Raw genomic sequence first — 13145 nt, forward strand, 5'->3', positions numbered from 1 at the left:
TAGGTAGCGAGTCCACTCGTGTCTTCGCCGCTGTATTGTTCTCCTAAACGACCTTTCTTCATTTCTTTACAGGACTTCCCGGTTGGTGATTTTTTACGTCCACTTTATATTTAACAGGCGTCTTCAGCACCATACCTCATGTGCTTCAAAAAATATTCACTTCATTTTTGCCTATTGACGATGTTTCACAGCCATAGAATACCACGCTCAAAAACAGCTGTCACTTCCCTCTTTCCTCGTTTCTGTATTTATGCTTTTTAACAAAGCATTTGTTTGTTATTCGTGAACATTGCTTTTGTTTCCGTAATTCTTTGTTTTGCGTCTTCTTTACTTCTTCCGTCTTCAGTTGTCTTACTTTTTAAATATCTGTATGATCTTGTTTCTTCATTTCCTTTCCGCTAAATTTGATTTTTATTTCTTCTGGTTCTGTGGACAACACGAATATTACTGTCCTTTTTGAGTTAATTCCCATCTGTACTCTTCCTTATTACTATATCTCTAGCGACCGAGATTCTGTCGGGATTTCTTTTATCTACTGCTACTACAGCTTATATCATCCGAAAACCTAAGCATCCGTATTCCTTCTCTGTTTTCTCGGTACTTGCACAGTATTCTTTGCACTCATTTGTTGCATGTTCTATGTACATGATGAATAGGGATGGGGACAGATTGCATCCTTGTGTAACTCCTTTAAGAATTCTAGCTTATTTTTGTGTGTTTCGTATCTCTAATACTGCAGTTTGTTCTGTGTATGGATCTTTAGTTATTTTTCTGTCTCTATAGTCTAGTTTAATCATTTTCAGTATTTACATCGGTTTGTTCCCATCGATAGCATGGACGCTTTTTTGAGGAGTAAGAAAGTTTTTTTAAAATTTTTTTTAACCTCAAGCTTTCTTGAATTATAAATCCGTAAAGAAATGTATTTTATAGATAACAGTGCTGAGGCTCCTGTTCCTTACGTTTTGTCCTTACTGTAGCTGACGTATTCGCAGCGACAGAAATCAGCAACTATGTTGAATTTTTTTAAAAATATGTTTTGCTGTTTATTTCAGGTGTTACTGATAGTTAGTACATCTATACCTAATACAGCTGATGTCAAAGAATTCGCAGTCAGCGAATGACTTTCGTTTATTTTTCAGTTCCAGTTGGACACTTTTTACAATTTGACTGGTTTCGATCTCTTAGGAAGTGTGTAATGGGGTAAGCAACGTGCCGTGGGCGTATCGGACTGCCTTTATTACTGAACGGCTAAACCGATGTACAGTGCAGGGTCGCAATTCTACGTCGCCTATCTAACGCAGGATCGAATCCTGCCTCGGGCATGGATGAGTGTGATGTCCTTAGGTTAGTTAGGTTTAATTAGTTCTAAGTTCCAGGCGACTGATGACTTCAGAAGTTAAGTCGCATAGTGCTCAGAGCCATTTGAACCAGCCTATCTAACGTCTTCCAGGGGCAACAAAAATTTGATTTTGAATATTTAATGTAATTCTTGGACAAATCTAAAAATTCAAAATGCCACTGATCTGTTATCGATATAAACCCGTCCAGGCGACAGCAGCGTCACCTGGCGCTCAATCACTGCTAGTCACACACGCGCAAGGTGCGTGTAGCATCAGCGAACGGGCTGTCAGTGTTTAGAATGGTGAAGACGCGCGATCTATCTGAGTTTGACAGAGGGCAGGTTGCGATGGCTCGGAGGCTCGGCACGAGCATTTTGGAAACTGTGCGACATGTCGTGTGTTCGAGGTATGCTGTGGTGAGTGTCTTCAACAAGTGGCGAAACCAAGGTGAAACCGTGTCCAGAGACGTCTTGCGGATGAGCGGCCACAAAATGGTTGGTTCAAATGGCTCTGAGCACTATGCGACTTAACTTCTGAGGTCATCAGTCGCCTAGAACTTAGAACTAATTAAACCTAACCAACCTAAGGACATCACACACACCCATGCCCGAGGCAGGATTCGAACCTGCGACCGTAGCGGTCACGCGGTTCCAGACTGAAGCGCCTAGAACCGCACGGCCACAACGGCCAGCTGAGCGGCCACATCTCGTTACAGATATCGCACGTCGTAGGCTGGTGGAACTACACTACTGGCCATTAAAATTGCTACACCACGAAGATGACGTGCTACAGACGCGAAATTTAAACTACAGGAAGAAGATGCTTTGATATGCAAACGATTAGCTTTTCAGAGCATTCACACAAGGTTGACGCCGGTGGCGACACCTACAACGTGCTGACATGAGGAAAGTTTCCAACCGATTTCTCATACACAAACAGCAGTTGACCGGCGTTGCCTGGTGAAGCGTTGTTGTGATGCCTCGTGTAACGAGGAGAAATGAGTACCATTACGTTTCCGACTTTGATAAAGGTCGGATTGTAGCCTATCGCGATTGCGGTTTATCGTATCGCGACATTCCTGCTCGCATTGCTCGAGATCCAATGACTGTTAGCAGAATATGGAATCGGTGGGTTCAGGAGGGTAATACGGAACGCCGTGCTGGATCCCAACGGCCTCATGACACTAGCAGTCGAGATGACAGGCATCTTATCCGCAAGGCTGTAACGGATCGTGTAGCCACGTTTCGATCCCTGAGTCAACAGATGGGGACGTTTGCAAGACAACAACCATCTGCACGAACAGTTCGACGAAGTTTGCAGCACCATGGACTATCAGCTCGGAGATCGTGGCTGCGGTTACCCTTGACGCTGCATCACAGACAGGTGCGCCTGGGTTGGTGTACTCAACGACGTACCTGGGTGCACGAATGGCAAAACGTCATTTTTTCGGATGAATCCAGGTTCCGTTTACAGCATCATTATGGTCGCATCCGTGTTTGGCGACATCGCGGTGAACGCACATTGGAAGCGTGTATTCGTCGTCGCCATACTGGTGTATCACGCGGCGTGATGGTAAGGGGTGCCATTGGTTACACGTCTCGGTCACCTGTTGCTCACATTGACGGCACTTTGAACAGTGGACGCTACATTTCAGATCTGTTACGACATGTGGCTCAACCCTTCATTCGATCTCTGCGAAACCCTACATTTCAGGAGGATAATGCACGACCGCGTGTTGCAGGTCCTGTACGGGCCTTTCTGGATACAGAAAATGTTCGACTGCTGCCCTGGCCAGCACATTCTACAGATCTCTCACCAACTGAAAACGTCTGGTCAATGGTGGCCGAGCAACTGGCTCGTCACAATACGCCAGTCACTACTCTTGATGAACTGCGGTATCGAGTTGAAGCTGCATGGGCAGCTGTACCTGTACACGCCATCCAAGCTCTGTTTGACTCCATGCCCAGGCGTGTCAAGGCCGTTATTACGGCCAGAGGCGGTTGTTCTGGGTACTGATTTCCCAGGATCTATGCACCCAAATTGCGTGATAATGTAATCACATGTCAGTTATAGTATAACATATTTGTCCAATGAATACCCGTTTATCATCTGCATTTCTTCTTGGTGTAGCAATTTTAATGGCCAGTAGTGTAACATCAGACTTTAATGCTGGGCAGAGTACAGGGGTGTCTGAAAACACAGTACACAGAACACTGGTAATGATGGACCTTCGTGCATGTGCCAATGCTAACACCTCGACGTCGCCAACTACGACTGAAGCAGACACGTGACCACCGGCAGTGGACGGTACCTCCTTCATCGTGCCGATGAGAGGGGCGGATCTGTTGGGTCCCAGGGGAGCAGCTCCTTGACATCTGCTCTGCAGAACGGAGACGAGCCGGCGGCGGCTCAATTATGCGTTGGGGAACATTCACTTGGGCATCCATGGGTGCAGTGGAGCTCGTGCAAGGCACCATGACGGCCAAGGAGTATGGTACGCTGGTTGCAGACCACGTACACCCCTTCATGACGGTGATGTTCCTGATGGCAGTGGCATTTTTCAACAACCTAGAGCGCCGTGCCACAAGGCCTGGAGTGTTATGGAGTGGTTCGAGGAGCACAGTGGCGAGTTCCAGTTGATATTATGGCTCGCAACTCGCCACATCTGAACCCGATCGAACACATCCGGGATGTGATTGAACGATTCGTCAGAGCTCATCGCTCCCTCCCCGGAATTTAAGGGAATTAAGTGACTTGTGTGTGCAGATGTGGTGCGAACTCGCTCCAGAGAGCTACCAAGGCTACATTGCTTCCACGATACAACGCGTCGCCGCTCTTGTCCGTGGTGAAGGTGGACATACTGGCCATTAGGTACGTGGTCATAAGGTTCTGGCTGATCGGTGCACATCGGCCTGAAGAAGATGTAGGGAGACTGAAACCATGTTGCAGAAAAGTTACCAAAAAACGAAACTAAAATAAAATTTTTGGAAGAACATGTTTCATGCCTGAGGAAACAGCAAACGTCCAACTGATTGTAGACGTGGTACCGACTGTAGGCTTTCGCCCCTACTGTTTAATCTGTACATCGAGGAAGCAATGATGAAAATAAAAGAAAGGTTCAGGAGTGGAATTAAAATTCGAGGCGAAAGGATATCAATGATACGATTCGCTGATGACATTTCTGTCCTGAGTGAAAGTGAATAACAATTACGTGTTTTGTTGAGTGGAATGAAGAGTCTTATGAGTACTGAATTTGTTGAGAGCAAATCGAAGAAAGACGAAAGTAACGAGAAGCAGCAGAAGTGAGAACATCGAGAAACTTAACATCAGGTTTGATGGTTACGAAGTAGGTGAAGTTACGGAATTCTGCTACCTAGGCAGCAAAATAACCAATGACGGACAGAGGAGGACATCAAAAGCAGACTAGCAATGGCAAATAGGGCATTCCTCGCCGAGAGTAGTAGTATTAAACATAGGCCTTAATTTGAGGAAGAAATTTATGACAAGGTACATTTGGCGCACAGAGTTGTACGGTAGTGAAACATGGAGAGTGGGAAAACCAGAGCAGAAGAGAACCGAAGCATTCGAGATGTGGTGTTACAGACGAATGTTGAAAACTAAGTGGACAGATGAGATAAGGAATGAGGAGGTTCTGTGCACAATCGGAGAGGAAAGGAACATGTGGAAAACACTGACAAGGAGAAGGGACAGGAAGATAGGGCATGTGTTAAGACATAAGGGAATGACTTTCACGGTACTGGAGGGAGCTGTAGAGTGTAGAAACTGTATAGAAAGACAGAGATTGGAATATATTCAGAAAATAACTGAGGACATAGCTTGCAAGTGCTACTCTGTGATGAAGAGTTTGGCACAGGAGAGGAATTCGTGGCAGGACGCATCAAACCAGGGTGTCTATTCTGTATCTTTCCGCCATTGTGCCGCTCGTTTCGGTACTCAAGAGCAGCGAACGGTCTAGTACTGTGTTATTCAGTATGCATTTCGGTAGCGATACCGTTCGGGTCTAGAGAACCGAAGCGCTGTTGTCGGTTCGTGTTGCGCAAGCCAATGAAAAGAAAGCGGCCTCAGATCCGCGCATGCGCACTGCAGCGCGCACAGCGCCACGAACACAAAGCGGCTAGCAGACGACACAGGCGCGCTATTCTTCCAAGTACCGAAAATTGGCTTTACGTTGCCATAATGCATGACGCCGCATTCCATCGAGCTGACGTGCCCGCTTTCATCGCCCTTGCCTCCTACTTAACAGTATGCTGCGCAGTACATCCATTTCCATGATTCTCAGCTGAAATGCATAAAAATGTTTACAGTTTCTCTGACCGCATGTTTCCATGCATGCATAGTAACGATAGCGTATTTGACTATACTCTGGAGATTGTCGTAAACGCCGCATTATATCATCTTATTCTCATTCACACTGATATCGTGTTTTGGATTTTACATTTCGGAAAATGAGTTAGGGACAATGTGTAGTACCACATTGTACTAATACATCTATAAAAACACTCGAAAAATTGATTCGGAGAGTTTCAAAGAATAAGAAGATAAACAGAATGTGGTTATAACTCGCTCCTAGGGATCCAAATGATTAAGTAGCCCACTTCCCTATATGGTACGTCAACGATTTGGATCTTTAAAACAAAACTGAAAGAAAAAATGCATTTTCGAGAGCTCCTGCAGTTCGTCGAAGTTTATAACATGCATCTCATGAATGAAAATGTTTCGTATATGGTGCTACAGTCTAAAAATATTACGACAGAGATCTCTCGTCTCTGTCTACTGTGGTTGAGGATTCGATCGCAAATAAATACTTGTGACAAGCAACATTATGAAGATGACTGCTGCTAGTTACATTTCTAGTAATTTAAGTTGTGCTCTTAAATTCCTGTCTAATCGCATACTCGGAAATCGCTACGTATTCGGAAAAAATGGTGAATTATTTCTGACAAGAAAAATATTAAGGGCACTGTCGGTTGTTTCAGTCACAGCAATTTCATCTCCAACAATTTTATATTTCGTATTTTAAACACACAGAAATCACGAAATCGTTAATGAGGCTCTGAGCACTATGCGACTTAACTTCTGAGGTCATCAGTCGCATAGAACTTAGAACTACTTAAACCTAACTAACCTAAGGACATCACACACATCCATCGCCGAGGCAGGATTCGAACCTGCGACTGTAGCGGTCGCGCGGTTCCAGACTGTAGCGCCTAGAACCGCACGGTCACTCCGGCCGGCCGTTAATGAGGAAGTGCAGTCTTACATGTAAGGAATAACGAATATTGCAGAAAAATCTTAATTTACACCAATAACAATGTCTCAGAACGTGTTGCATATATGAATAGGGAAAAAAATTTCTTGCATCCACCCAAGCGCGAACCAATCACCTCTCGAATCGCATTCTCGCGTGCTAACCACTTGGCCACATTGAACAACGGTAACGTTGGCCTCAATTCCTGTATTATTACGTAGAGGAACGTATGGTGGCGTCTTTGCCAAACGGTGCTGCGTAAGTCATAAATGCGTGGTAGTTTGGAAGATTTCCAACATCAGGCATCACATAATTGCTTTCAATTGTTACTTGAAAGTTGTAAACACGTTTCGATAATTACTAACCAAACCATTTGTGGGAAAAAATACACAAAGTTAGTAGTAACGTCAGTTCACAGTCATGTAACATACGTAAGCAGAGCCGATGTCCTGATATTTAATGATCTTTAAACTCTTATTTGTATAAAAATAACAAGTATTTTGAGAGAATATTGACCGAAAACGTTTTTTTTTTCATGTAATCACTCACAGTAACAACCTAACCTAACCATATTTCTAACAAAGGAAAATAGTGTACTATGAACTCACTTTCCAATCGGATGCGTCCTCTGGTGATTCTTTAGTAACACAATCACTAAATCCAAAGCTACAACCGTTAAATATGATTAAAATATCAAAATGTAGGTTTACAGTCGTGGACAAAACGAGCGAGACCCCTTGCCTTTTCATTATGCTGATCCGCACAGCTTTAATGTCTGCTACACAGCATAACAGGTAAGGCGACGAAGTGCTACCAACGTACTATGCACAGGCGTGAAATTGAGAAACCACCCGAACTTTGTCAGACAGTTTTCAGTCATGTGTAAGACTACATTAATGCTGATTAGAGTGTTAAACACAACACATAAATATAAGAAACAAATGAAAGAAGAAACGCTAATTAGTATGAACTGTACCAATAAAAATGAATTTCAGGTTATCGAGATAATATAAGTGTTTTAGTAAGACAAAGTACCCCAGATCGTTACGAATTAGCAAAATATTATGCGCATTCGGTCGCGATACGGTCTGTGTCAACGTTCAGACCAGTGATACTGGATTACCGTTGCTGACCTACCATGAAAGTGTGCAAATTTAGCAATGCGTGAAGATTCATAGCGAAAATCAGTTAAAAATCATTCAGTGCCACACATAAGTCAATTCAGTTATTGACAGAAGCAGAAAAAGTAGGCAGTAACAAGTATGACATTCTACAAGAGTTTCATATTGACATTCACAGGGCGCCGGTACAGAATAAAGATAGCAAGAAAACGTAGTGAGGGCGCGAGGATTTCTTAAAATTGCTTTACTGATAGTCTATCTGTCACTATCGAGATTAGAACCGAAAACAAACCAGAACTCCCTTGCAGTAGCAGAGACCTCTCACTACGCTAGCAGACAACACAGGCAAACAGTCCTCTATTATTAGCCCAGGCATGAATAAGCCGGCAATTTTCCAATGAAAATGGCAAAATGATCTGCAGTTTCTGTTGCATAGAGCTTTCTGGACTCAAAAATATGAATTTTAGCTCTTTATGTCACCGCTTATGTGACAATCATTCGGGATGTTTATCGAATTAAAAAAAATGGTTCAAATAACTCTGAGCAGTATGGAACTCAACTGCTGAGGTCATAAGTCCCCTAGAACTTAGAACTACTTAAACCTAACCAACCTAAGGACATCACACACATCCATGCCCGAGGCAGGATTCGAACCTGCGACCGTAGCGGTCGCGCGGTTCCAGACTGTAGCGCCTAGAACCGCTCAGCCACTCCGGCCGGCTATCGAAATAACAAAATACTGTTATTAGCGATTAAATTTAGTAGGATAATTCTGCATTACCCCAGGAGATAAACGGCTACATAGCTGCCAAACGTATTCTACAATGTTTAGAGTTCTCCATTAGACTCGCCACAGCCAGAAAATGTTCATTAGCCGAAGTGTTTCTTAAGCTAGCTAGCAATGGGAATGCTCGCACTTCTAAAACGCGGTGGCATTAATACTGGGATATGAATTACCACGCGTTTCTTCCTTCATTTATATCTTATAATTATGTGTTGTGTTTAACACACTAATCAGCATTAATATAGTCTTACACATGATTGAAAACAGTCTGACAGTGTTCGGATGGTTTGTCAATTTCACACTTGTGCCTAGGATGTTAGTAGTACTTCGTCGCCTTGCGTGTTATGCTGTGTTGCCGACTTTAAAGCTGTGCGGATCAGTATAACGAAAAGGCGAGGGATCTCGCTCGTTTTGTCCTCGCCTGTACATAAGCCACAGCTCACTGATCGACAGGGCCACACCGAAATACAAAACCTCTCGGTACAATTGTCGTAAAATCGGTGGGAGGACCGTTCGGTAACAAGTCACAGAAGCTTACCGAATAGGATATTTCGATATTTATTTATTTAGCGTATGGCTATACATGCAACATTAATACATCAAGTGTTAGACATTAAAATCTTATAACAACCATGAATATAATTCATGTTTATATTGGTCAGTTAAAAGGTTATATCGAGATTTGAGATCCATTCTAGCGCCGATGGGGATGCCTCCAGGAAGTCGGACCAGTTCCCTGCATATGCTCGCAAGGAGCATTCACCATGGATGTGTTGGATCGTCTGTCTAGGGTCACCGCAGTCGCATTCTGGTGACATCGCTCTTCCCCATTTGTGTAGTGAATCCGCACAGCTGCCATGTCCAGTACGTATTCGATTTAATGCGGACCATGTTTTCCGTGTTAGTTCCATTCCAGAGATGTTGCAGTTATAGCTCTCAAACCAGGCGTGTAGTTGGTCATTTGTCTTTTGGTTCCAATCTAGTCTCCATTGTTTCATGTGGTCATAGTTATTATTTTGAAGCTGCTCAGCTGTGCGTATGGGTGGCTTTCTTGATTTCAATCGAGTGTGTCGCAGTTGTGAGAATTCTTCTTTAATTGGTAGTTCTGGTTTTGTCTCAGTCTTTCTGAATTCGTGCAGTAGGGCCGCTTTTCTACGCAGGTCCGGGGGCAGGATATTACATAGCACCGGTAGCCAGTACGTGGGCGTTGATTTAACGGTTCCACAAATCAACCTCATTGTGTTATTTAATTGCCTGTCAATAAGTTTGGTGTGACAGCTATTAATCCAGACTGGAGCGCAGTACTCAGCCACAGAGAACACTAAGGCGATAGATGAGGTGCGTAATGTTTTTGCGTTAGCTCCCCAAGTAGTACCGCTAAGTTTTTGAATGATGTTATTCCGTGTTCCAATTTTTGCAGTGGTGTTCTCCAGATGTTTTCGGTAAGAAAGAGTGCGATCCAATGTTATACCTAAGTACTTTGGAAACTTATTATGTTTGAGGTTGGTGTTTCCGAGTTTTATGTTAATAATTTCATTTGCCATTTTGTTATTAAAATGGAATGTAGATACTTCAGTTTTGTTAGGGTTTGGCTTGAGTCTCCATTTCTTGAAATAATTGTATAGTATTTCGACGTCATTATTAAGGACTTCCTCTGTGTTGAAGAGATACTTGTCTCTGGTAGCCAGTGCTATGTCATCCGCGTAGCAAAATTTTCTTGACTTTGTGTTTGGGAGATCTGCTTTATAGCCAATACGGAGCCTTGCGGAAGCCCGTTGTTAATAAGTTTTGTTTTGCTTGTCTTTCCGTTTAGGGTGACCTGGAAGGTTCTGTTACTCAGCATATTATGTATTAAGGATGTTAAAATCTGGCAAGGAATCACTCTTAAGAGTTTGTAAATTATTCCATCTCTCCAAACAGTATCATATGCAGATGTTAAGTCTAGAAATACAGCACTTGTTTTCAATTTCTGTTGAAAGCCAGCCTCTATGTAGGATGTTAATGCCAGAACTTGGTCACAGCAACTACGGCCAGGTCTGAAGCCTGCCTGTTCTATAGGTAAGTTCTCCATAATGATGCCGCTAATTCGATTATGGACAAGTCGTTCGAGAAGTTTGTATGTACAACTAAGAAGTGCTATTGGTCTGTAGCTTAGCGGTTGGTCTGCTGGTTTCCCTGGTTTCAGCAAAGCTATTATTCTTGCCTTTTTGAATTCTCTAGGGAGATGATTTGTAGTCAAAATGTTCGAAAAGAAATTTGCCAGCCATTTGACTACGTTCTTTCCAGCGTAGGTTAGAAATTCTGGATGTATGTTGTCAAAACCTGGGGCTTTGCCCGGTTTCATATCCTTGAGGGCAGTAATGACATCATCCTCAGTGAATGGTCTGGAAAGCTCTGATATATTTGGAGTATTCTTTTTTAGTGTTCTGAGTTCGCGCTTAATCATCCTGGTGTGTGGTTTGTCTCTCGGAGCTCTTGACATTTCGACAATGTTATTTGCAATTTTCTCTGGTGTTATGGTTGGATTTTTCTGGGCTGGTCTTGTCGTACCTCCGAGTTTACGTAACAAACTCCATGCCTTCCTGCTTGATTGAGTGAAATTCATTCTTTCAGTTGCTTCAGTCCATCGTTGTCTTCTTGCGGAATCTAGACTGTGGAGGAGGTCATCAGCTATTTCTTGGTCACCACTACTAGTAAAATCCTCATATAGCTGATGGCATTTTGCATCCCATCCTGGGATGTATTCTTTTCGAAACCCCCTAGGAATGTGTTTTTTAGCTGTGGTAATTATAGCTTTCCTGAAACGCATTTAGGTAGTGACAGTATGAACCGGATGCATTTATCACGGTCCGCTGAATACTTCTCCCAATCAGCTTTTTGGAAATTCCATCTAGGTCGAGGGAAGGACCGTATCAGGGGTATAGTGACACCGATGTCTAAAATAGATGTCACTACCGAGACTAACCTACTACACCGATCGGTATGAGCGATACAGAATAGGGCCCCAGTCAGAACCCTGATGGAAAAAGAAAAGGAGCTGGCTGCACTGCACGCAGCGGTACCGACCTGCGGCGGCGGCCCTGAGGAAGGCGTGCTGGCCGGCCGCCCTGTGCGCCCTCCGCAGGGAGCCCAGCTTGTCGGCCGGCGCGCCAGACGCGACGAGCCGCACGTAGCAGCACGTGATGACGGCGGCCCCGCCCGCGTGACACCACACCAGGACGTACCACTGCAACACACACCACCTGCACTCGTCTCGCGCTCCACAAGACGCCTACCTGGACAGCTGTCCGGCAGTTGCGGAAATTGCTAGTTTTATAGATCTGCCACCTTGTTACGTTGCCGCTCGTGCTTCCACAATGGAAAAATGGCATCCAAAACATTTTGACAATATCACCTTTCCGACTCATTTTATGGTGAAAATACTCTACCAGAAAGGAAAATTAGAACACCCTTTTAGATGTTTCCAGTTAACTCAAGAGTTATTGTCGAAATTGTGGTGTCACCGCCAGACACCACACTTGCTAGGTGGTAGCTTAAATCGGCCGCGGTCCATTTAGTACACGTCGGACCCGCGTGTCGCCACTGTGTGATCGCAGACCGAGCGCCACCACAAGGCAGGTCTCGAGATACGGGATAGCACTCGCCCCAGTTGTACGGACGACATTGCTAGCGACTACACGGACGAAGCATCGCCCATTAGCCGAGCAGATAGTTAGAATAGCCTTCAGCTAAGTCCATGCCTACGACCTAGCAAGGCGCCATTAGCCTTACATAGTTTGATAGTTATCGTATGAAATGTCTCATGAAGAACGTTGTAAACCAATGAGGAATTAAAAGTTAAGTATTCGAGAAGCTGCATACTTTTCTTATTAGCATTCACTACTTATCCTGTTCCAGAATTCACGCCCGTCTGCGTCAGATAGCGTGCATTTCGGCCTCCTCTATCTACAAGGTGTTGGCACATTTGCCAACACATCATTGGCGACGAGGATGGGATCCAATGAAGTGTTGGCAAATGTGCCAACACCTTGTAGATAGAGGAGGCCGAAATGCACGCTATCTAACGCAGACGGGCGTGAATTCTGGAACAGGATAAGTAGTGAATGCTAATAAGAAAAGTATGCAGCTTCTCGAATACTTAACTTTTAATTCCTCACTGGTTTACAACGTTCTTGATGAGACATTTCATACGATAACTATCAAACTATGTAAGGCTAATGGCGCCTTGCTAGGTCGTAGGCATGGACTTAGCTGAAGGCTATTCTAACTATCTGCTCGGCTAATGAGCAATGCATTCTTACTGTCTGCTCGGCTAATGAGCGATGCTTCGTCCGTGTAGTCGCTAGCAATGTCGTCCGTACAACTGGGGCGAGTGCTAGTCCGTATCTCGAGACCTGCCTTGTGGTGGCGCTCGGTCTGCGATCGCACAGTGGCGACACGCGGGTCCGACATGTACTAAATGGACCGCGGCCGATTTAAGCTACCACCTAGCAAGTGTGGTGTCTGGCGGTGACACCACAGAAATAGTGCATACAAAGTACATGAAATGATTACACTAGTCTGCATTTGAAATTTTTTTGTCAAATGATTTCTTGAAAGTAGATGTTCTTGAATCAATTTTTTATGCTGAT

At 44.1% G+C, this 13145-nt stretch overlaps 1 protein-coding gene across 1 annotated transcript in view; it reads right to left on the bottom strand.

Moving 5' to 3' along the window:
- Positions 1–13145, bottom strand: part of LOC124623087 — a 398296-nt gene that overhangs the window by 79701 nt on the left and 305450 nt on the right. The window contains exon 4 of the mRNA XM_047148879.1: positions 11581–11740. Coding sequence (XP_047004835.1) covers positions 11581–11740 — 160 coding nt within the window. The remainder of the gene's footprint in view (positions 1–11580; positions 11741–13145) is intronic.

This window comes from Schistocerca americana, chromosome 7 (assembly GCF_021461395.2).
Source record: "Schistocerca americana isolate TAMUIC-IGC-003095 chromosome 7, iqSchAmer2.1, whole genome shotgun sequence".
Classification (NCBI taxonomy): domain Eukaryota; kingdom Metazoa; phylum Arthropoda; class Insecta; order Orthoptera; family Acrididae; genus Schistocerca; species Schistocerca americana.